The sequence below is a fragment of the Aureococcus anophagefferens genome (genome assembly GCF_000186865.1).
Source record: "Aureococcus anophagefferens unplaced genomic scaffold AURANscaffold_2, whole genome shotgun sequence".
NCBI classification, from domain to species: Eukaryota; class Pelagophyceae; order Pelagomonadales; family Pelagomonadaceae; genus Aureococcus; species Aureococcus anophagefferens.
The window spans coordinates 3,266,743-3,290,491 of record NW_008705562.1 but is presented as its reverse complement, the minus strand read 5'-3'; the positions used below and the strand labels follow the sequence as shown (position 1 = coordinate 3,290,491).

At 73.5% G+C, this 23,749-nt stretch overlaps 3 protein-coding genes across 3 annotated transcripts; 1 reads left to right on the top strand and 2 right to left on the bottom strand.

Moving 5' to 3' along the window:
* Positions 1 to 78: 78 nt before the first annotated feature.
* AURANDRAFT_8684 (hypothetical protein) lies at positions 79 to 288 on the bottom strand (the record flags this gene model as incomplete). Its single annotated transcript, XM_009034646.1, has 1 exon — positions 79 to 288. A coding segment is annotated over one exon (210 nt), but the record flags the coding sequence as incomplete, so codon positions are not given.
* A 14,896-nt stretch (positions 289 to 15,184) lies between these two features.
* AURANDRAFT_9358 (hypothetical protein) lies at positions 15,185 to 15,406 on the top strand (the record flags this gene model as incomplete). Its single annotated transcript, XM_009034654.1, has 1 exon — positions 15,185 to 15,406. A coding segment is annotated over one exon (222 nt), but the record flags the coding sequence as incomplete, so codon positions are not given.
* A 4,332-nt stretch (positions 15,407 to 19,738) lies between these two features.
* AURANDRAFT_5257 (hypothetical protein) lies at positions 19,739 to 20,356 on the bottom strand (the record flags this gene model as incomplete). Its single annotated transcript, XM_009034606.1, has 1 exon — positions 19,739 to 20,356. A coding segment is annotated over one exon (618 nt), but the record flags the coding sequence as incomplete, so codon positions are not given.
* Positions 20,357 to 23,749: the final 3,393 nt, after the last annotated feature.

Here is a 23,749-nt window from a genome sequence, read left to right as displayed (position 1 = left end):
ATCCAGCGGCCAGTTGAATCTGAAAGCGCTACAAGCCCCGGGAGCGCTCGGAGGCTCGGGCGTCCGCCGGCGCCGCTAGGCCAGGTAGTTATAGACGCCCGCGTCGCGCGGGTCGCGCTCGAGGTACTCCCGCTCGATGAGGCTCTCGACGCGCGCCTTGACGTCCGCCGTCGACGCGGGCCGCTTGAGCTGGGCGAAGACGTCGCCGAGGAGCGCGGCGTGGCTCAGCGTCTTGCGCGCCTTCATGACGCGGACGATCGTCGCGTCGACGGCGTACTGGCGGTCCTCGCGCGCGGCCTTGGCCTCGACGTCGCCCGCGCCGCCGTCCGCGCCCGACGGCGCCGCGGGCGCGGGCAGCCGCACGCGGCCCCGGCCCGGGAAGGCCGCGTTCGCGGCGTAGGCGCCGCCGCCGTCCGCGGCGACGACGTTCGCGGCCGCGAGCGACGCGAGCGCGCGCTCCGCGTCGCCCGGGTCGAGGCCCGCCGCGGCCGCGGCGGCGCCCGCGGACAGCGCCGCGCCGCCGTTGAGGGCGACGAGGAGCAGGGCCTGGGCGAGCGTCGCGTCGAGCGTCGCGACGCAGTCGCCGAAGCGCGCCTCGACGTCCGCGCGGCCGAGGTCGGGCCGCCACGCGAGCCGCCGGCCCTTGCGCTCCGCGACGTAGGACGCCTCGAAGGCCCGCTCCATTTCCGCCAGCGCCGGCGGCGGCGCGAGCGCGCACGGCGGCGCCGGGGGCCAGTAGCCCGCCGTGAGGACGAGGGGCGCGAGCTCGGCGGCGCCGGCCGCGGCACCGCCGGGCCCGGCGCCGCTTTCGGCCGCGGCCGCGGCGTCCTTGCACATGCCCTCGAGCTTGGCGACGTAGGACGCGCCGCACTCGGCCTCGAGCGTCGCGACGAGCGCCCGCTCCGCCGCGAGCGCGCGCGCGAGGTCCGCGCCGCCGCCGAAGACGCCGTCGAGGAGCCGATTCGCGGCGAGGCCGCGGTGCCGGCTTTCGAAGGCGTCCTTGGCCCGCGACAGGCGGAAGCAGGCCAGGGCGCCCTCGAAGCGGGCCCCCCCGACGCCGCCGGACCGCAGCTCGCCGTCGAGCGCCGCGGCGACCGCGCGCGCGAACCGCGCGGCGACGGCCTCGCCGTTCACCGCCTCCTCGCACGCGCCGCGGACCGCGCGGCCCGCCCAGTCGCGCTCCTCGCGCTCCCGGCGCCGCAACGCCTTCATCGCGTCCAGGGCCTCGATGCCCTCGAGCACGTCGGCCCACGGGTCGCCGGGCGCGTAGTCCGGCGTTTCCTCCTCGACGGCGAACGCGGCGCCGGCCGCGGCCTCGAGCCGCGACCGGAGGTCGAGGACCGCGCCCAGCGCGTCGCCGGGCGCCGCGACGCACTCGCCGAAGCGCGCCGCCGCGTGGGCCGCGAGCGCGCGCTTCGCCGCGCCGACGTCGCCGCCGCGGCGCAGGAGGGCGAAGAGCGCGGCCGCGGCGCCGGGGCCCTCGGGGCCGACGGCCGCGTCGAGCAGCGGCGCGAGGCCCCGCGCGACGACGCCCGCCGCGTGGGGGGCGACGAGCTCCCGCTCGACGACGGCGACGAGCTTGGGCCCCGTCTCCGGCGCGACGGTCCCGCGGTCCGCGTCCGCGGCGTCGCGCGCGGTTCGCAGCGCGCGCTCCGCGGCGGCGACGAACGCGCGCGCGTCCGCGCCGCCGTCGCCGCCGCCGCGGCGCGCGAGGCGCGCGCCCTCGGCGGCGTAGAAGTCCGCGGCGTCGCGCAGGAGCCGGTCCTCGAGCCGCGGCGCGGCCGCCGCGCCGTCGTCGTCGCGCTCGTAGCGGCCCATGGCGCTGAGCGCGCGGCAGCACGCGCCGCAGGCCGCCGCCGCCGGGTCCGCGGCGGCGTCCGTCTCGGCCGCGGCGCGCGCGCGCGCGCAGCGGTCCGCGCACGCGTCCTCGACGGCCTCGACGAGGCCCGGCCGCCGCGCGAGCCCGTCGCGCGCGGCCTCGACGCCGACGCGCCAGAGGCTCGCGACGCCGAGATGCTTGTGCCGCGCGCAGTGGTCCTGCTCGAGGTACTGCAGCAGGCCCACGCACAGGTAGAGCTGCTTGCTCCAGAAGGCCCACGCGCTCGCGACGGCGACGAGCAGCGCGTCGCCGCCGGCCGCGGCCGCGGCCGCGGCCGCGACGCGGCCGGCCCAGGCCTCGCCGAGCGCCTGGAGCTCCGGCACGCAGACGGCGTAGAGCTGCTCCTGCCAGCGCTCGATGAAGCAGCAGTCCCGGACGATGTTGTACGTCTCCGTCTTCGACGGCAGCTCCGGGTCCACGTCGTCGCAGAGCGCCTCGTCGAAGACGCAGGCGAGGCGCCGGCGCAGCAGCGCCCAGGTCTCGTCGAACGTCTTCAGCCGGAACACGTTCATGGCGCGCGCGACAAGGGCGAGGCGGAGCCGCGACGCAGTGCCACAGACCTCGACCAGAGGTTCAATTCAGAGACGCGGCTGTCGTTGTGCGGCGCTCGTGGCGTCGATGGCGCGCGACGAGGGCGAGAGGCGGAGCTCGAGAGGGAGTTCAACATGTTCAACTTAGATGTTCAATAAAAAGTGCCCGACCTTCCGCTGCGCGCTGGGGCAGCGTTTGCGGCGCTCTTGTGGCCGCGCCCGCGGCCATGAGCGCGCCGCCGCCGCCCGGCTCGAGCGACGGCGGCGGGTCGCAGGCGTCGAAGAAGGGCGCCGTGGAAGGGCTCGCGGCGCGGCCGCCGCCCGGCGCGCCGTCGCGCGGCCGGCCCAAGCCCGGGAAGAAGAAGAAGAAGAAGCACGCGAGCGGCGACAACGTCTTCGCCGCCGTCGGCCGGCGGCCGCTGCCGCGGCGCGGCGACGCGCCGTCGGAGCCGTCGGTGCCCGCGTCGATCCGCGAGAGCGAGAGCGACGCGAACGCGAGCGACGCGCGGAGCGTGAGCAGCGAGGAGTCGGCGCGCGTCGAGCTCAAGCCCTTCGGGTCCGCGAGCGTCGCGTCCAAGGAGGAGCAGGCATTCGAGGCCCGGCGGCGCGCCGCGCCCGAGCCGCAGCCGAGCGTCGACTCGTCGCAGGAGGAGCGGGACGCGCGGCGCGCGGAGCACGCGGAGGAGGGCCACCGGTCCGGCGGCGTCTGGGCGCCGCGGCGCGGCCGCGGCGGCCTCGACGCGTCGCAGAAGGCGCAGCTCGGCGCCATCGCCGCCGGCGACGAGGCCGAGGAGCACGGCAAGGACTTCCTCGTGGACACGGGCGACGACGACGGCGTCGTGCTCCAGCCGAAAGACCTCGAGGCCGCGCTCCACCCGTCGCGCGAGTCGGACCTCATGGACCCGGACTCGCCGCTCCGCGGGTCCGCCGACGCGCCGCCGGGCCCGCCGCCGCCGGTCCTGAAGCTCGACGACGACGGCGGGAGCCTGCTGACGGCGGAGGAGTACGAGGGGTCGTCCTTCGAGGAGGACGTCGCCGAGGCGCCGTCGGAGCAGACCGTGTCCGACCGCATCAAGGACGAGGCGCGCGCGAAGCAGGCCGAGGCCGACGAGTGCGCGAAGCACGCCGGCGAGGTCGGCCAGTTCGTCCTCGAGAAGCGCGAGGAGCTCGAGGTCGAGGTCTGCGTCGTTAGCGCGCGGGGCCTCCGCGCCGCGGACATCGGCCTGCTCAAGAAGGGCAAGTCGGACCCCTACGTGACGGGCTTCCTCGCGAAGCGCGACGCCAAGGACGAGAAGTTCGGCGCGACGTCCGTCAAGGGCCAGACCCTCGACCCCGTCTGGGGCCCGGACTGTCTGAATTTCACGCTCGACCTCAAGGACGAGTCGTTCGAGGGCGTCAAGCTGTCCGTCTTCGACCAGGACATCGTCGGCTTCGACGACCCCCTGGGCCTCGTGCTGCTGAGCAAGGACGAGCTCCTCGAGCCAAGAATAAGACCCTTCGAGAAGGAGCTCCGGCCCCACCCGAAGAGCTCCGCGGAGCTCCAGAAGAAGACGACGGGCTTCCTCACGGTCCGCGTGCACCTCCGCGCGCGCGTGGGCATCTTCGTCGACAGCGCGCGCCACCTCCACAGCGCCGACGGCGCCATGGGCGCGTCGGACCCCTACGCCGTCGCCAAGTGGCTCGGCCACCGCGCGCGGAAGCTCACGCGGACGAAGACGCGCGACGAGACGCTGAGCCCGACGTGGAACCACGGCTTCATCGTCGCGATCCCCCTCCTCATGCCCGAGCACGGCGGCAAGCTCGAGGTCAGCGTCTGGGACGACGACTTCTTCGGGTCCGACGACTTCCTCGGCAAGGTCGAGCTCGACGCGTCGTTCGTCATGCGCCAGCGGTCCATGGACAAGCTCACGCTCCCGCTCAAGGCGCGGAAGCGGGGCGAGCGGGTCCAGGGCACGATGACCCTGCGCGTCTGCGTCCCCGAGAAGATCCAGGAGCTCTGCGTCAACCTCACCGCGCACGCGCAGAACCGCGCGCGCCCGCGCGGACGTCGACCGCCGGTTCGGGACGTCCCGACCGAACTTTGAAATGCTCGAGCTCGGTCACATCGACGTCGATTCGGCTGATTTTTGGACGCATCGATGGCTCTCGTCGAGTTTGAGAAGCACGACGGACGTGCTTGTGTCGAAGCAACGCTCACGTTGACGTCGGGTGGACGATTCGAGTTCCGCGCAGGCGCGCTCACGCTCAACGAGATCCCCCGGTGCCACGTCCGCGTGAAAATTCTGTACGCGACGGGCCTGCGCAAGGCCGACTGCTGCGCGACGATCTCGGGGGACCCCTACGCCGTGCTCTTCCGCGAGGGCAAAAAGGTCGGGCGCACGCCCACGCGGAAGAAGTCGACGAACCCCGTCTGGGGCGACGACGGCAACACGTTCACGCTCCGGGACGTGCCGACGCGCGTGACGCGGCCCGGCGACCCGGACGAGCGGCCCCAGGCGAAGAAGGCCCGGGGCCTCTTCGGGCGCAAGCGGTCGAAGAAGCACGCGTGCGCGCTCAGGGCGTCGGACGACCTCGACGACGACGACGCGCCCGCGGACAGCGACGACGAGGACCGCAAGGAGGCGCCGGAGGACGTCGAGGACTCGGACGACGAGCAGACCCGGGAGATGCCCGGCGAGCGCGACGCCGAGTCGACGTCCGCGCTCGCGGAGGCCGCGCGCGCGCGGCGCGAGGACGCCGCGCGGCTCGGCGAGCCGTCCGTCGACGTCCGCGTGGAGCTCTTCGACGACGACCCCGTGGGCCGCGACTTCCTGGGCATGTCCCAGATCAGCTGGGGCCAGCTCATGACGCCCGGCGAGCACGTCCTGGGCCTCGAGGACCGCCCGCTCAAGCCGAACGCGAAGCGGCCGCGGAAGGAGAAGCCCGAGCGGTACCGGACGCAGGGCACGCTCACGGTCGAGATCCAGCACGAGGCCATCGTGGAGGTGACGATTTTGGAAGCCGTCGGCCTCGCCCAGCACGACGTCTTCGACATCAGCGACCCCTACTGCGTCGTCCGCTGGGGCAGCCAGAAGCTCGGGAAGACGCCCGTGCGCGACAACACGCTCGACCCGCGGTGGTACCAGCCCGCGATCGAGTTCAGCGTGCCCATGAAGCCCATCGAGACGGACTTCACGCCCGACGAGCTCCACATCGAGGTCTGGGAGAGCGACACGTTCAGCCAGGACGACTTCATGGGCCTCGTGAGCATCCCGCGCGAGTCCGTCGTCTACCCGAGCCCCGGCGTGCCCCGGTTCCTCCGGCGGCGGCCGGGCTTCAGCGAGGACCCCTACCCCCAGGGCTACGTCGAGGCTTTGATCCGGTCGTCCTACGTGCCCAAGGCCATGGAGCCCCGCAAGGCGGAGAAGATCCCCTACATCCCGATCCACGAGGCCGGCGGCGAGGACGCGCCCGAGGCCGAGGTCGTGCTCCACGTCCTCCGGGGCGGCGGCCTGCTCCAGCAGGACCTCATCGGCGGCGCGGACCCCTTCGTCATCGTGCGCAAGGACGGCAAGATGATCGGCCGGACGAAGGTCCGCAACGACACGCTCCGGCCCGTCTGGCGCAACGAGACGTTCTGGTTCGCGGTGCCCCTCAAGAGCGACGGCACGCCCGCGGAGCGCATCGAGGTGCGCCTCGAGGTCTGGGACGCCGACTTCGCGTCGAAGACGCTCATGGGCGTCGTCCGCCTCGGCGCGGACCAGCTCGTGACGACGTCGGACGTCACGCGCTACTCGCTGTTGCCGGAGTGCCCGTCGAAGCGGTTCCTCGACGACCCCAAGGGCACGGACCCGGGCCTCGGCTGGCTCGAGGTGCGGAGCGTCGTCGCCGGGCGCCTGACGCTCGACGTGCACCAGGCCGACGAGATCCGCGCCGCGGACGCGTCGGGCGCGTCGCCGCGTGGAATTCGACCGCTGGTTTGGGCGGTCCTGACCAAACTTCAGAATTCTCGAGCTCGGTCACATCGAAGTCGATTCGGCTGACTTTTGGACGAATCGATGGCTCTCGTCGAGTTCTCGAAGCACGGCCGAAGAGCTTCCGTCGTTTCTGTCGCATAGGCGCACATCGAAGTCGGGTTGAAGATTTGAATTCCGCGCAGGCACGTCGGACCCCTACGTCGTCGTCAAGTGGGACGGCGTCGACAAGCGCACGGTGGGCAAGTGCGCGCCGGAGAAGCGCACGGTGAACCCGCGCTGGGGCTTCCACATCAACCTGAGCGTGCCCATGACGCAGCCGGACAACCTCTTCGCGGCGATCGTGCTCGAGGTCTTCGACCACGACCCGTCGCCCTTGGACGCCGACGACTTTTTAGGGCTCTGCGTCATCGACCCCCACGAGCTCACGATGGCCGCGGAGTCGGGCAAGCTCGTCACGCGGCGGCTCCTGGACCGCGACGAGAAGGGGCGGCTCAAGAGGGAGGCCGCGGGCACGCTCTCGTGGCGCGTGTCGTCGAACCCGTCGATCTGCGCGCTGCGGCGGCGCCTCGCGGACCGCGTGCGCAAGTCCGTCACGGCGAACCACCTCGACGGGACCAAGGTCAAGTTCGAGGTGCTCCGCGCGACGCGGCTCGTGAACACGGACGGCAAGTTCGGCCTCGCGGACCCGTACGTCAACGTCGTCGTCGCGGGCGTCAAGATCGGGCGCACGTCCTGCAAGCCCAACACGCTGAACCCCGTCTGGCCCGGCGACGGGTCCCAGGCCTTCACGCTCCGCAACGTGCCGACGCTCGGCCAGTCGAAGGACCACGGCAACTACCTCGTGCGCTTCGGCATCTTCGACATGGACATCGGCAAGGACGACCGCATGGGCGAGGCGGCCCTGCCCTGGGACCTGCTCATGAAGGAGGGCGAGCACGAGCTGCCCATCCGCAACTACGTCATCGACCCCACGCGCGCGCGCGACCGCGCGCTCAAGTACCGGAAGCACCTCGAGGGCCACATCAAGATGCACCAGGACGGGAACCAGTCCGCGGAGCAGCGCGCCGAGGGCGTCGTCAAGGACGTCGAGCGCATCATGCAGGCCGCGGCGACGACGTCGGCGGGGCGGCGCATGGACGGCCGCCGCGTCGGCGTCGTCGCGGGCGACGGCCGCGTGACGAAGGGCCCGACGAACAAGAAGCGGCGCGCCGCCGCGCGCGGGCCCGGCGCGACGCTCTTCGTCCGCGTCTGGCACGTCGCGCGCGTGCGGCTCCACGTCAACGGCGCCCACGAGCTCCGCGCGGCGGACATCGGCATCCTCCACGAGGGCCGCGCGGACCCCTACGCGAAGATCCGCTACAAGGGCAAGGAGCTCGCGCGGACGCGCGTCGCCAAGTCGACGCTGGACCCGGCGTGGTACGCCGTCTTCGAGTTCGACATCCCGACCTACTCGCCGTCCATCGGCGGCCTCGCGGACCTGCTCGTCGAGGTCTACGACTGGGACCTCATCGGGTCGCACGACTTCCTCGGCTGCGTCGCCGTGAGCCAGGACTGCATGCTCCGCCCCCACTGCGGCGACATCTGGGAGCTCGGCCCCAAGTTCAACGCGTCGGCCAAGGACCCCGTCGTGTCCGGCTTCCTGGACCTCCAGGTCGAGGCGTCCTTCATCCCGCGGACCATGGAGCCGATCCCGTGGCCGCGCGCGCCGCCGGAGCACGCGGGCTCCGGCGACGTCGAGAAGGACGAGGCGCTCAAGCTCATCCAGAAGCAAATGGCCGACCTCAAGGAGGCCCAGCGCGCGACGGACAAGCTCCAGTGGTCCCAGCGCGACATCCGCATGGCCAAGGACGAGAAGACGGGCCGCAAGTACTGGTACGAGCGGTTGAGGGGCCGCGCGGCGCGCGACGGCAACGGCGACCCATTGGACGCGTCGCTGATCCCGCGCTGGTGGAGCGACCCGCGGCCCGTCGACGACCCGCCGCCGAGCGCCTTCGAGGTGCCCGTGCGGCCGCCGCGGCCGTCGCCGACGAAGCGCAAGTACGCGCGGCTCAACGAGCTCAAGCCGGGCGAGCCCAACTACGAGTTCCGGCCCACGGCCGTCGTCGAGTGCAACGTGCTGCGCGCCGGCGGGCTGAAGAACGCGGACGGCGGCCTGCTCTCCGGCTCGTCGGACCCCTACGCGACGGTCCGCTACGGGCCCGCGCACTCGATCCGCACCGTCGGCCGCACCAAGGTCATCAACAACTGCAACGACCCCGTCTGGGGCGAGGACCCCTTCCGCTTCCCCATCTACCTGGACGCGGACTGCGCGGACTACCAGATCATGATCGAGCTCTGGGACAGCGACGGCGTCGCGTCCGGCGGCAAGGACGACGCGCTGGGCATGTGCGTGTTTACGGTCGACGAGTACATCAACTCGCGCGGGCCCCTGCGGCGCGTGCTGCGGCCCCAGCCGGGCGAGACGGACGTGACGGGCTACTGCGAGATCCGCGTGTCCCTGCTGGGGCAGGTCCGCGTGCACCTCCTGGGCCTCGAGCCGGGCAGGAAACGGGCGCGAACTTCCCGACTTCAAAGGCTCCGAGCTCGGCCGATTTCCACTCGTTTCGGCTGATTTTTGGACGAGCGATCGTCTCTCGGAACGGTCTCGAAGCGTGCATGCTTTCCCCGGAACGCGCGCGCGCGAAACACTCACGTTGAAGCGACGTTGAATCACTCTGTTCCTGCCCAGGCCTCGAGCCGGGCCCGATGCTCGAGGGCCACGACTCCGTCATGACGCTCGACAAGGCGTCCGTCGACACGGCGGGCCAGCCCCTGTCCAAGGATTCCCGGGGCAACCGCAAGAAGCGCAAGAAGAAGATCCTGTGCGAGCCCCGGTGGTTCGGCTGGAAGGAGAAGGCGCTCCCCAAGGTCCGCGACCGCGAGGCGTTCTTCGTCGACGTGCCCCTGAACCGCGACGGCGGCCAGCTCCTCATCGACTGCCACGTGCTCGGGTCGAAGAAGGACCTGGGGCGGGCGACGCTCCACTTCGAGGATCTGGTCCACGAGACGCCGGGGGGCGTGACCGACGTGCCCCTGGAGCTCGTCACGGACTGGGTCCGGGGCCGGCGGAAGAACCAGCGCGTGCTGGCCAACGGCGCCTGGCTCAAGCTGCGCGTCGAGGTGCCCAAGGGCCTCGGCGTGCTCCGGGACGCCCAGCTCGGCGCGCAGACCCTGCGGGACACGGAGAACACGCTGCCGTCGCTCGCGGCCGTCGAGATCGACATCGTCCGCGCGTCGAACCTCAAGCAGGCCGACGCGTTCTCGCTGTCGGACCCCTTCGTCCAGGGCTGGCACGCGGGCGACCGTCTGGGGCCGACGGCGGTGAAGGACAACACGCTGAACCCCATCTGGGACCCGAACGACAAGCGGAGCACGTTCCGCATCAACGACGTCCGCACGATCGAGGACCCGATCCCGACGAACGAGGGCGGCCTGCCCATCTTCGACGCCATCGACTACGGCGTCATCCTCGAGGTCATGGACAGCGACGGGCCCGCGCGGCCCGCGGAGTTCCTGGGCCACTGCGTGCTCCGCCACGAGGACCTCATGGTCGCGGGCGAGAAGGAGCTCGAGCTCAAGGAGCGGACGGACCTCGTCGCCGAGGCCTTCTGCGCGCAGCACGGCGCGCGGCGCGAGGTCGCGGAGAAGCCGAAGCGGAGCTGGCGCACGTGCTGCTTCGTCGAGTGCGGCCGCTGCGGCCTCGTGCCGCGCGGGTCCTGGGGCTGCCTCATGTTCGTCACGCTCATGCCCTTCTGGGTCGGCGCCTGCGCCGTCCGCGGCGTGTCCAAGGTCCTCGAGCAGCTCGGCCGGTGCGCCATCCACGGCCTCTACTGCGTCGGCGCGTCCTGCTGCTGCTGCTGCCCCTGCAGCCTCCCGCGGCGCCAGCCCGTGCGCGGCCGCCTCCTCGTCCGCGTCCGCCACTTCGCGCGCGTCGAGCTGCGCATCATGGAGGGCTACAACCTGCTGGGCGTGGACACGCAGCTCCTGGGCGGCAGCACGTCGGACCCCTACTGCGTCGTCGAGTACCGGGGCAAGCAGATCGCCAAAACCAAAAGCCGCGCGAGGACGCTCGACCCCGCGTGGTACCAGACGCTCTCGCTCGAGGTCGAGGTGCCCCTGGGCGAGGCGACCTTCGACCCGTCGACGACGCTGCCGGGCACGCAGCGCCTGCCCTGGGAGCACCCCGCGCGCGCGTTCCAGCACGCGGACGAGAAGTCGCTGAAGATCGTGCTCTGGGACCACGACACGTTCTCCGGCGACGACGTCATGGGCCAGGTCGTCGTGCGGCCCGAGTTCCTGCTGCGGCCCCAGAACGGCACGCACTGGCCCGTCATGTCGCCCCTGGACCAGAACCTGCCGGGCCAGGGCCACATCGAGCTCTTCGTGCGCACGTCGCAGATCCCGCTCAACTTGGAGCCCGTGCAGCGGCGCCAGTTCGGCGCGTCCGGCCGCTACAAGGAGTGCACGCACGCGGGCACGGGCCGCGAGTACTGGTACGACATCTGGACCTACGAGGCGTTCTGGATCAACCCGGACGACGTCAAGCAGCAGGAGGCCGCGCGCGAGGACGCCGTCGACGACGCGGCCGCGGGCCGCCGCGCGGCGAGGCGCGTCGAGCACAGCGTCCACGACGCCAAGGGCGCGACCCTCGAGAGGCGCCAGCTCGAGGGCGCGGACGTCCACGGCGCGCGCGGCGCCAAGGTCAAGGAGACGAAGAAGCAGCACGCCGCGCACGTCATCAGCCACCTCCTCGACGGCCTCAGCGACCTCAACGCGGACCACCGCGACCCGCAGATGGTCATCGCGATCACGATCATCCGCGCCAACGACCTCTACAACACGGACGGCCGCTTCGGCAAGTCGGACCCCTTCGCGGTCGTGCGCTTCGGGCGGAAGCGGATCGGCCGCACGCGGACGATCATGGACGACCTCGACCCGGAGTGGATCGAGACGATGCAGGGCGTGCTGCCGCTGAGCCAGCCGCACCCGACGGACATCTCGGTCGAGGTCTGGGACTGGGACGCCGTCGGCGACGACGACTTCCTCGGCGAGGCGCGCATGAACAGCGACCTCCTGCTGCGGTCCGCGGACCGCATGATCACGCTGCCGCTCTGCGGTAGGCCGGGCATGAAGGTCGCCAAGGGCACCGTGACGATCCACGTGTCCCTCAAGCTGAAGACGATCATCGAGATCAACTCGCTCCGCCGCGTCGGCAGCGGCAAGCCGTCGTCCGCGGGCCTCTACGCGGCCTGCGTCTGGACGGGCCGCGAGGACGGCGAGGCGGGCCGCACGGAGGCGCTCTGCGACACGAACTACCCGCGCTGGGACCACAAGATGGTGCTCGCCGTGCCCGTGCGCTGGCCCCTGGACACTTTGGTCGTCGAGATCCGGGAGCACAAACAGCGCACGGCCGACGAGGTGCTGGGCCAGGTGCGCATCAACGCGCGGACGATTTTAGCGCTGCCGCGGACGGACGCGGACGGCAACGCGATCCACGAGCCGCCGATTTTACGCTACGCGCTCCGCGACCGCGAGGTCTTGGAGTTGAGCGAGCCCCTGGACCAGACGAAGCGGCGGCGCCGGGGCATCATGGAGAGCCGCCACGCGCCGTCGCAGCAGGAGATGGAGCAGGCGCTCGGCGAGGGCGCGCTCGACGAGACGGGCGCGATGCGCGACGAGATGTCGCTCCTCGAGAGCAGCGACGGCGACACGGACAGCGACCACATCGACGACGACGACTACGCCAAGTTCGAGGACGAGCTCGGCGGCGAGTCGTCCTTCGCGCACGCGGACGACGCGTCGCGCGCGTCCGCGCGCCACCGGCACCGCCGGAAGCGCATGGGCGTCCGGGGCCTCTTCGCGAAGCTCTCCGGCGCGACGCGCGGCGCCTTCGCCCGCGCCGGCGCGGGCCGGTCGACGAAGGGCGGCGCGAAGAAGTCGCCGAGCGCGTCGCCCAAGTTCCTCGCGCGCGCGCTGTCGGCGGGGTCGTCGCTGTCGCTGAAGAAGGGCTCGCAGCGGTCCATGCTCACGGGCAAGGCCATGAAGGAGCGCAAGTCGTCGCGCAAGCGGGGCGGCGTCGCGGGCGCGCGGACGTCGCCCCTCCGGCGGGCCCTGAAGCGCCTCTTCGGCGGCCGCGACGACGCGCCGATCCGCGGCGCGCACGTCGCGCGGAAGACGATGGACTTCCGGAACCTGCTGCGGAAGCAGCAGGGCGACATGGGCGAGGGGAGTAACCTGGACCTCCTCAAGGTCGCGAACCCGCTGGCCGACGACGGCCCGGAAATGGGCATCAAGGTCGCGAAAAAGGACGACCGCTTCGCGCGGACGCGCGCGCGGCGCCGGGGCCGCCGCGCGTCCGCGCGCGACCTCGGCGACGTGCTCACGATCCGCTGCATCGCGCCGCCGGGCACGCTCGCCGTCTTCGCCAACTGGCAGCACCGCTTCGACCAGAGCCCGAGCGGCAACGCGCTGCCGCGCGTGTCCGCGGAGATCGAGGTGCTCCGCGCGGACGGCCTCATCAAGGCGGACGTGCTCGGCAAGTCGGACCCCTTCGCGGAGGTCTACGCCGGCGGCATCCAGATCGGCCGCACGGCGACGAAGCGCAAGACGCTCTACCCGAAGTGGGTCGACGAGCGGTTCCTGCTGCCCAAGTTCAAGGGCAAGTGCCTCGGCGCGCAGGACCTCCTCGAGGCCAAGTGCGAGCTCCGCGTCGTCGACGAGGACATCGTCGGGAAGAACGACTTTTTGGGCTACGCCTGCCTCGACCACGCGGACCTCCTGGCCCAGGCGGGCTGGCGCACGCTCAAGCTCAAGGACGACCCCGCGGGCATCGTCAGCCGCCAGTCGAAGAAGAAGAAGGACGAGATCGCCGTCGCCATCGACCGCGGCACGCTCACGGTGCGCGTGCGCCTCGTCGCCCACGTCCGCATCACGCTCGTCGGCGTCTTCGACCTCGCGGAGACGGACGACGCGCGCGACGCGATCCCGGACCCGTACGCGCGCGTGCTCTACCGCGACGCCAAGTGGGGCGACGACACGCCCCCGCGCACGGACGCGCTGCGGCCCATGTGGTACCACGTCGTCGACGTCGACGTGCCCGTGCCCGACGACGAGGTCTGGGGCGACCCGCTCACGGTCGTCGTCTACGACAAGAAGGACCGGTGGGGCGCGGGGCAGGACGAGAGTGATTCAACGTCGCTTCGACGTGAGTGTTCCGCGCGCGCGCGTTCTGGGAAAAGCATCCACGCTTCGAGACCGTTCCGAGAGATGATCGCTCGTCCAAAAGTCAGCCGAAACGAGTGGACACCGGCCGAGAGAGGAGCCTTTGAAGTTGGGAATTTCGCACCCTCGTCTCGCCCAGGTGGGGCGAGCGCGACGCGACGATCGGCGCCGTGACCATCCCCCACGAGCACCTCGTCTACCCCCACGACTGCCCGGGCGTGCGCGACATCATGGGCGGGCCCGACGGCGACGAGCCCGTCGGCAAGCTCACGCTCCACGTCGAGGCGAGCTGCGTGCCCGGCCGCGTCGAGCCGCGGCGGAACCCGGACGTGGAGCCCGTCTTCGTCGCCGTGCGGGACCCGCGGACGGGGCGGCCCTACTGGTACGACTCCTGCACGCTCGAGCCCGTCTGGGACGACCCGCGGCCCGCGGCGGAGGCCCTCGCCGCGGAGATCGCGGAGCACGAGCGCAAGGCGACGGCCGGCGCGCGGACGTCGCTGCCGCTCGCGCTGCTCCGGGCGAAGCGCGGCTTCCCGGAGCCGCCCCAGTCCCTCGCCGCCGCGGGCGCCTGCGGCCAGGCGCGGGTCTGGTGGTCCTGGCCGCGGGACATGGACGGCCACACGGTCCTCGGCTTCACCGTCGAGCGCCAGCGGCGCCACGACGGCGACGCGGGGGACTGGGAGGACAAGGGCAGCGTCTACGTCGACCCGGCGGCCCAGGCCCAGGCCGACGCCGCCGCCGCCAAGGCGTCGGGCCGCGCGGCGACGCCCGCGGAGCTCGACCGCGCGCGCGCTCGAAAGCCGCCGACGGCGATCGTCGTCGACGAGCTCGCGAACGACGCGTGGTACCGCTTCCGCGTCTTCACGCACAACGACGTCGGCGTCTCCGTGCCCAGCGCCTGGAGCAACCAGACGCGCGTCATCGAGCCGCTGCCCGAGGGCTGGGTCGAGGTCGCGCCCGCCGAGGGCCCGCCGTACTACTACAACGCGAAGATGCGGAAGACGACGTGGAGCCGGCCCGAGCACGACCCCTACAACCTGCCCACGGACGTCTTCCTCAAGTTCACGACCGACGAGCTCGCGAACATCAAGCACACGTTCATGGAGAAGGACGTCGACAAGTCGCACGCGATCTCGCTCCGCGAGTTCGAGAGTTGCCTGCCGATGATCGGCGAGATGCTGTCGCCGACGGACATCCTCTGGCTCTTCTACCAGGCGGACCTGGACCCCAAGGCCGAGCTCGACTACACGGCCTTCGCCAAGGCCGTGGACACGCTCAAGCGCGCGCGCGTCGAGCGCGCGCCGTTCGCGCGGACCGCGGCCGCCAAGGCCAAGGAGTGGTGGGAGTACTACAACCGGCCGCGCGTGCCCAAGAAGAACAAGAAGCTCATCGAGAAGAAGAAGGAGGAGATGGCGCTCAAGGTCGGCGCCTGGGAGAAGGTGCCCCACCCGCAGATCCCGGGCTCCAAGTACTGGCGGAACCCGGACACGGGCGAGGCGTCGTACGAGTCGCCCGCGGAGGTGCGCTTCTTCCTGCCCGAGGCCCTGATCCGGGAGGCGTCGGAGCACCTCAGCGACGAGGAGATGGGCCACCTCGAGGAGCAGTTCAACGCCATGGACCTCGACGGGTCCGGCGCGATCGACGTCGGCGAGCTCAAGCTGCTCGTGAAGACGCTCACGGGCGACGTGCTCAGCGACGGGCGCGCGCGGGGCCTCATGCACGAGGTCGACATGGACCGCAGCGGCCAGATGGACTACGACGAGTTCGTGCTCGCCATGATCACGATGAAGCGCGGCAAGGCGGGCAACGCGTGGAGCCGCCTCGGCCACGCGATCCAGACCATCGAGCGGAACGAGGAGGTCGAGGCGCTGCGCCAGGACGCGGGCCTCCTCAAGCTCGGCACGCGGCGCCAGGGCAAGAAGCGGCCCCACGGCCACTACTGCGTCTGCGGCTGCCGCGCGATCAACAGCGAGACGCAGAAGTTCCTCAAGCGGAAGCGGAAGATGCGCTCCATCTTCCCCAAGCTCACGGCGAAGCAGCTCAAGGCCCAGAGCCAGGGCGGCGGCGCGTCCGCCGCCGCCGCGCTCCAGCACCGCGACACCATCGACGAGTCCGTATACACGGCCGCGAACCTCATCGCCGTCCAGCCCCGCATGGCCGACACCGTCGACGTCCCCAAGTGGTCCATGATCCAGTGCAACCACAAGCGGGAGACGATCCAGTACCCCAAGTAACCTGTCCCCTGTGTCAACATCGCTGTCCCCTGCGTCAACATCACTGCAACTTCGCTTCAAGCGGCGCCATCGATATGGTCGCGGCCAAGCCCTAAGAGCGCTCGCCCTTCACACAACCATGGCGAAGACGACCGGCAAGTTCGGCCGCGTGGACTACTTCGACTACGACAGCGACGAGGCGCGCGAGGAGATGCAGAAGCTGCGCGACGAGTTCGACGGCGCCCTCAAGCTCATGGCCGAGGACCCGGAGTGGCCGTCGTCGATCTACGCGAGCGCCGACGCCGGGCCGGCCATGCCGAAGCTGCCGAGCGAGGTCTGGGCGGCGAGCCGCGCGGCGGCGAGCGCGAGGGCCGCGCCGCGGCCCGGCTGGGCCGACGTCCTGGGCGACGGCTCGCTCCTGAAGCGGTCGACGGCGGCGGCGGCGGCGGCCGGCGGCGCGCGGCGCGCGGCCTGGGGCGACGTCGCGACGGTGCGGGGCTCCGCGCGGTCGGCGTCGCGGGGCGCGCCGTTCTGGGCGACGGCCGCCGGCGCGACCGCGGAATTCGTCGTCGGCGGCGCCGCGGTGCCGCGGTGCTGGTCCGAGGCCGCCGCGACGCTCGCCGTCGGCGAGCGCGCGGACTTCGAGGCCGCCGCGTCGCTCGCCTTCGGCGACGCGCGCTTCGACGCCGCCGCCCGGGCGGCCATGGCCGCCGCGGCGTCGTCGGGCTTCGCGCGCGGCGTCGACGCGGACGAGGCCGTCGCGCTCGACGTCGAGCTCGTCGCGGTCCGGCCCTCCGGCTGCGTCGACGCGTCCGGCGCGCTCGGCGCCGGCGCCGTGCTCAAGTGGACGCGGGACGCGGGCGCGGGCTGGCGCACGCCGGGCGCGCGCTGCGACGTCGTCTACGAGCGGACGCCGCTGACGTTCCGCACGTGGGCGTGGCCCGGCGCGGCCGCGGCGCCGGGCCCCGGCGACGTCGACGACCTCGAGGCGGGCGACGCGGCGCGCCTCGAGTCGCCGCGCGTCGCGAACCCGAGCGAGTCGAGCCGCCGGGGCGCGGCCGTCGACGGCGTCCGCGCGGCGCTCGAGACGATGGTCCCGGGCGAGACGGCCTACGTGGCGACGCGCGGCGGCGACCTCTGCCTCGTCACGCTCCTGTCCTTCGTCGAGCACGAGGACTGCTTCCCGGAGCGGCCGGGGGCCGTGCTGAAGCGGACGCTGCGCCGGCCCGGCGACGACGCGGGCCCGCTGCCGTTCCCGCGCGACCTCGACGTCGTCGCCGTCCGGGGCGTCGTGCGCCGCGCGGGCGGCGGCCCCGTCGCCTGCTGCTACGGCTCCGCCGTCGCGGCGCCGGGGGCCCCCGGCGGCGAGGCGGCGGCGTGGGCGCTCGACGAGGACGCGCGCGCGACGTTCTGTTCGTCGCCGCTCGTCGCCGCGCCGCTCTGCCGCGGCGTCGAGCTCGGCGTGCGGCGCATGGTCGTCGGCGAGGTCGCGGAGATCGCCATCGAGGCGCCGGACCTGGGCTTCGTGCGGCCGCCGTCGGCCGCGGCGCCGCCGACGGCGCCGCGGCTCGCGGACATCGACGCGTTCCACTACGGCGGCCCCGGCGGCGCGCTCGGCGCCGTCGCCGACCCGGCCTGCTACTCGGCGGGCCTCGTCGCGACGCTCGAGCTCGTCTCCGTCGCGCGGCGCGGCGCGGGCCTGCTCCGCGGCGGCGGCGGCGGCGGCGGCGACCCGCTCGCGCGGTGCGCCGCGGCGCTCGAGGCCGCGGAGGAGCTCAAGGCCCTCGGCGGCGCCCACTACAAGGCCGGCGCCTTCGCCCGGGCCGCGCGGCGCTACACGGCGGCCATCGCCGCCGCGGGCGACGCGGGCGACGCGCTCGCGCTCGACCCGCTCGCGCACGCGCACGACCCCGAGGCCGCGGGCCGCGTCGCCTACGACGCGGCCGTCGAGGACGCGCCGGAGCGGGGGCCGACGGCGCTCCAGGCGCGGCGGGCCGACGCCGAGGCGCGGCTCGCCGCGCTCTACCGCGACTGCCGCCTCAACCGCGCCGCGGCGGACCTCAAGCGCTGCGCGCACGACCGCGTCTGCGAGGACTGCCACGCGGTGCTCCAGGTCGACGAGGGCAACCTCAAGGCGCTCTACCGCGGGGGCCGCGCCCTCGTCGCGCTCAAGGACCACGACGGCGCGCGGTCGGGCAGCAAAAGAGAGCGAAATTCCCAACTTCAAAGGCTCATATCTCGGCCGTTTTCCACTCGTTTCGGCTGATTTTTGGACGAGCGATCATCTCTCGGAACGGTCTCGAAGCGTGGGTGCTTTTACCGGAACGCGCGCGCGCGGAACACTCACGTTGAAGCGACGTTGAATCTCTCTTTTGCTGCCCAGGCGCGCGGTCGCTCTTCCGCCGGTGCCTCGACGTCGACGACGCCTGCGACGACGCGAGGCGCGGGCTCCGGGACCTGGACCGCCTCGCGGCCAAGGACCCGGCCAAGGCCTTCAAGGGCGCCTTCGGCCCCCAGCGCGGCCTCGCCGGCGGCGCCTTCGGCGCGTCGGGCCGGCCCAAGCCCGCGCCCGTCGCGCACGACCGGCCCGCGGAGGACCAGGCGAAGCCGAAGCGCGCGGCCGCGGGCGCGCCGGCTTCGAAGCGCGCCCGGGCCGCGGACGTGTCCTAATCTTACAGTGCGTGGGGGGGCGTGGGGCCGCGCCGCGCGGCCGCGGGCGCGCGCGGGAGCCCGCTAGCCCTCGACGGCGGTCCTCACGGCCGCGGACGCGTGCTGGCCGTAGTTGCGCGTCGTGTACTGGACGGCGCTCAGCAGCTTCGGCGCGTCGCCCGGCGCGGCGCGCTTTTTGATCGCGGCGACGCACTTGGCGACCTGGCAGCCGCCCGCGCCGCCAAAGGCCCCGCCGGGCGTCTTGTTGGCGAGGTCCACGAGGACGAGCGCCGCGACCATGGCGCGGCAGCACTTGGACGCGGCGCCGTCGCCGAGCTTCTTGCCCTGGAGGGCCTGGGCGCAGCCCGCGGCGAGCGCGCCGAGCGCCTTGGCGCCCGGCGCGTCGACGGCGCCGGCCGCGGCCGCGAGCATCGGCGACGCCTGCGCGATGAACATGGACACGGCGGGCGCGCGGTTCGAGTCGAGGATGACCGATGTCGCCCCGGGGTCCTTCTGCGCCGCGCGCTTGATGAAGGCGAACTCGTTCTGGATGCACGGCGTCACGAGCTTCGCGCCGTCGAACGCGAGGAGGAACTCGAGGAGCTCGAGCAGCGCGGCCGTCGCCGCGGGGGGGGCGCCGCCCTCGACCAGGGCCTTCTTCGCGACGAGCGCCTTCGCCTCGGCCGCGAAGGCGCCCACGAGCGGGGGGAGCTTCGCGGCGACGCCGTCCGCGAGGTCGCCCCATCGGACGACGGCGCGCACGCCCGGCGCGAGCGCCTCCAGGGCCGCGCCCAGGAGGGCGCCGTCGCCCGGCGCCTGCATGGACGCCCGCATGGCCGCCTGGTGCGCGTCGCTCGTCTTCGCGTAGCCCTCGACCTCCCCGAGGGCGTCGGGGAGCGGCGCCAGCCACGGGTAGGCGACGGCGTCGCCGCCGCTCTCGAGGGCCTGCGGCAGCAGGAGCGCCACGCTGTTGTCCGCGCTGAAGAGGTTGCCCATGGCCTCTCAGGGGGGGCGGGCGACCCGAGCCCTCAGCGCGCGCGGGGTGCGGCCCCTGGCAACAGGCCAGGCCCTTGGCTGCCACAGTTTTTTGTTGCCGACCAACAACATTGACCTCAACGTCTCACGCGCAGGCGCTCCGCTGCCCCCCTGCGAACCACCGCCGCCGCGCGTCTATACGAGGAACGCGTCGGCGGCGCTCCTCGCGCGGGGCTCCAGCGCGGCGACGCCCAGCGCCGCGCGCTCCATGGTGCGCTCGCGGATGCCGCGGACGAGCAGGTCGATGGCGACGGCGTTCTCCGCGCCGCGGGGGATGACGACGTCGGCGTGGGCCTTGGTCGGGAGGATGAACTCGTCGAAGGCGGGCTTCACGAAGGTCATGTACTGCGCGAGGACGCCGTCGAGGTCGCGGCCGCGGCACGCGATGTCGCGCTTGATGCGCCGCGCGAGGCGCACGTCCGGGTCCGCGTCGACGAAGATCTTGATGTCGAACTGGTCCCGGAGCCGCGCGTCCCAGAGCGCCAGGATGCCCTCGAAGACGACGATGCGCGGCACGCCGCCGACGACGACGTCCTCGCGCGCGGGCCGCCGCGCGTTCGCGACGAAGTCGTAGGTCGGCACGCGCACGCCCGCCTCGCCCCGCCGGAGCCGCGCGAGGACGTCGACGCAGTGGTCGAAGTCGAACGCGGCCGGCGCGTCGAAGTTGATGTCCGCGACGCGCGCGAGCTGGCCGTCGCTCAGGTCCCGGTAGAACGAGTCCTGCGTGATGGACACGATGTCCTCGCCGTTGAGCTGCTCGACGACGCGCTCCGTCAGCGCCGTCTTGCCCGACGCCGTGCCGCCGGCGACGCCGATGATGAGCGGCCGCGGCTCGTCGAGGACGCGGCCGTCCGTGGACGCGCCGTAGAACGCCGGCGTGCCGGCGCGCTTCGCCGCCTCCCGGTAGAAGCTCGGCGTCTGCAGCGCGCCCGCGAGGCCCGCGACGCAGAGCACGCGCGGCACCATGATGCGGTGAGGCTGCCCAGCGATGTTTGTTCGAGATGCACCTTCAAGGCCGCTGCGGCCCAATCTTGGGGTTGCTGCTGGTTCTTACTGTAGTATCATCAGAGTGTGATCGAGGATCACCGTCGATGGATTGGATCAAACCGCAGTACTGCCTCTTCGTGTGATCGAGGATTACCATCGATGGATTGGCTCAAGACGCAGCAGATCTGCCTCTTCGCGCCGGCGCCCTTCTTCTCCTATCCACCAAAGGCGGTCCTCGGCGCCTTCTGGGCGTCGGATTATGACAGCGCGTTTGCGCACTTCCACAGAGACCACGACGACGCGCTGAACCTCCGGCTGCATATGCTCTGCTTAGTCTTGCAGCTCGCGACTAATTTTGCGCTCCTCGCGAGCGTGGAGGCCGCGGCCGGCTGGCCCCCGGCGCTCCGCGCGCTCACCGTCGCCTGCTGGGCGCCCGCGCTCCTGTCCGCGCCGGGCTGCCCGCCGGCCGCGCGGCTCGCGTCCGTCGCCGCGCTCGTCGCCGCGGCCGCGGCGGGCAAGCGCGTCGCGGACCGCTGGCGCCCGCTCGTCTTCGCCCAGGGTGTCGTCGTGGCGCTGGCCGTCGACGCCCTGGTGCTCGAGCGGCCGCCGGCGCCCGCGAGCTTCGCGGCCGCGCTCGCGGCCTGGACGGCCGCGGCGGCCGCCGCGGCGCGCCACCGCGGCGCGCTCGCCGCGCACAAGGCCGCCGTCAACGCCGCCGCCGTCGCCGCCGCCGTCGCGCTCGCGGGCCGCGACGACCCGCTCCGCGGCGGCCTCGTGCACTGCGGCGCGTTCGCTTTCTGGCTGCTGGCGACGCTCACGGACCAGGGCTGGCTCTTCTTCTGGGGCTTCGGCTTCGTGGCGACGGTCACCCAGGGCGTCGTCCACGAGGTCACGAAGCAGGAGGCGACGTTGCTCAAGCTCCAGGGCGCGCGCGGCTCCCGGGACGCGTTCGAGTGGGCGCACGTCCTCTACTTCCCGAACCTCGTCTTCCACACGGCGCTGGTTCTAAGAAGCTAGTCCTCGTCGCGGACGAGCGTCCCGCGAAACGCGGCGGCCAGCGCCGCCGCCGCGGCGGGCGGGAGGCGCGTGAAGGACAGGTCGAGCGTCGCGAGCGTCGGGTGCGCCGCCGCCGCGGCCGCGAGCGACGCGGCCGCGTCGCCCGCGACCGCGGAGAGGTCGTTCTCCGCGGCGTCGAGGGACCGGAGCGCGGGCGCCCGGAGCGCGAGGCAGAGGCCCTCGGCGCCGAGGCCGCAGCCGCGCAGCGCGAGGTCCGCGAGCCTTTCGGCGGCGCCGAGCGACCGGAGGAGCCGCGGCGCCGCGGGCCGGTAGCTCGCGTCGAGGACCGCGACGCGCGGCGCGAGCGCGACGACGAGCTCGGCGTCGCCGACGCCCAGCGCCGAGAGGCGCGCGGGCGCGTTTGGTCCGCTGGGCCCGCCCGCGGCGGCGACGAGGTCGCGCGCGTCGTCGAGGACCGCGGCGCCGCACCCGGCGACCGCGCGCGCGAGGTCCCGGGCCCAGGTCAGGGACGGCGGCGCCGGCGTCGCCAATGCGACGCATTCGGCGACGTCCAGGACCTCCGTCGGCGGCGCGGCGCCGACCGCCGCGAGGAGCGGCGCCCAGCTCTCCGGCGCGAACGCGTTGCCGGCGAGGACGAGGCGCCGGAGCCGCGCGGTGCGCGCGGCGAGGCCCCGGGCGAGGGCCGCGGCGACGTCGGCGTTGTGCGCGGGCGGGTAGTCGGCGCCCGCGGGGCGGCGGCACGCGCGGGCGACGTCGAGGTCGCGGAGCGCTTCGTTCGCGACGAGCGCCTCGAGCGCTAGCGCGCCCTCGCGCCAGGTGCCGAGCGTGCCCGCGGGCCGCCGCGTGAGCGGGTTGTCGCCGAGGTCGAGGCGCTCGAGGCGCGGCAGCGCCGCGCCGCGCAGCGGGCTCAGGCACGCGAGGTCGAGGCCGCAGCCGGAGCTCGACGGTCCGCAGCGTCGCGGACGCGAGGGAGAAGCGCCGGAGCGCCGCGGCCGTCGCCGTGCCGCCGCGGCAGAGGCGCGCCTCGAGGGTCGTCGCGCCGGCGGCGAGCTTCGCCTCGACCGTCGCCGCGAGGCCCGCGTCGCGCGTCGCGCCGGCGACGCGGACGCCCGCGCCCGCGAGGGGCTCGGACGCGACGCCGCCGGCGGCCCGGTCGCGCGGCGCCGCGGCGGACGCGGCCCGCGGCCGCGCCGGGGCGCCGCCCGCGCCCCGCGGCGCCGCGGCCTTCCTCCGCGGCCGCGCGGCCGCGGCCGCGCCGGCGCGCGGGCCCCGGCGCCGCGCGCCGCCGTGGCCGGTGCCGCCGGTGCCGCCGGTGCCGCCGCCGCCGGTGGCGATGCCGGTGCCGGTGCCGCCGCCGTTCCCCGTCCCGCCGCCGGCGCCGGCGCCGCCCCGGGGCGGCGCGGCGCGGCCGTCGAGGACCGCGAAGCCCGCCGGGAGCCTGAGGTGCACGAAGCGGCGCCGGAGCCCGCCGCCCGCGTCGGGCGCGGGCCGCGGCGCGACGGCGAGGCGCGCGCGCGCCGCGGGCCGCGGCGCGTCGTCGGGCTCCTGCTTGAGCTCGAAGGGCATGGTCAGCGCCTCGTCGCCCTGGGACCAGGGCTCGTAGCTCTGCGTCGCCGCCTCCTCGGCGGGCAGCGCCGCCGCGTCGCCGCCGGCGCCGAGGTACTTGCCCGCGGCGTCGCGGAAGCCCGCGTCGTCGCCGAGGTCGCGGCGCGCGACGGCGACGCCCAGGAGCGCGTCGCAGAGGAGCGCGCGGAGCGCGCCGTCGTCGTCTCCGCCGCCGCCGGCCGCCTCGAGCATCTTCGCGACCTCGGCGACGGCCGCCTCGTAGCACCGCGCGGCGTCGCCGGGCCGCGGCGGGTCCGCGCGCGCCGCGCAGTCGCCGGCGCAGGTCAGCGCCGCGCCGCAGAGCTCGCGGAGCAGGCGCGCGTCCGCGCGCGCGTCGCCGGCCGCGAGCACCTGGGCGGGAAAAGGGTGCGAAATTCCCAACTTCAAAGGCTCCTATCTCGGTCGTTTTCCGCTCGTTTCGGCTGATTTTTGGACGAGCGATCATCTCTCGGAGCGCTCTCGAAGCGTGGGTGCTGTTTCCGAAACGCGCGCGCGCGCAACACTCACGTTGAAGCGACGTTGAATCACCCTTTTCCTGCCCTGGCGAGCACGGCCTCAAAGGTCGCGCGCGCGGCCGCGAACTCGCGCGCGGCGGCGCCGAGGTCCGGCACCTCGAGG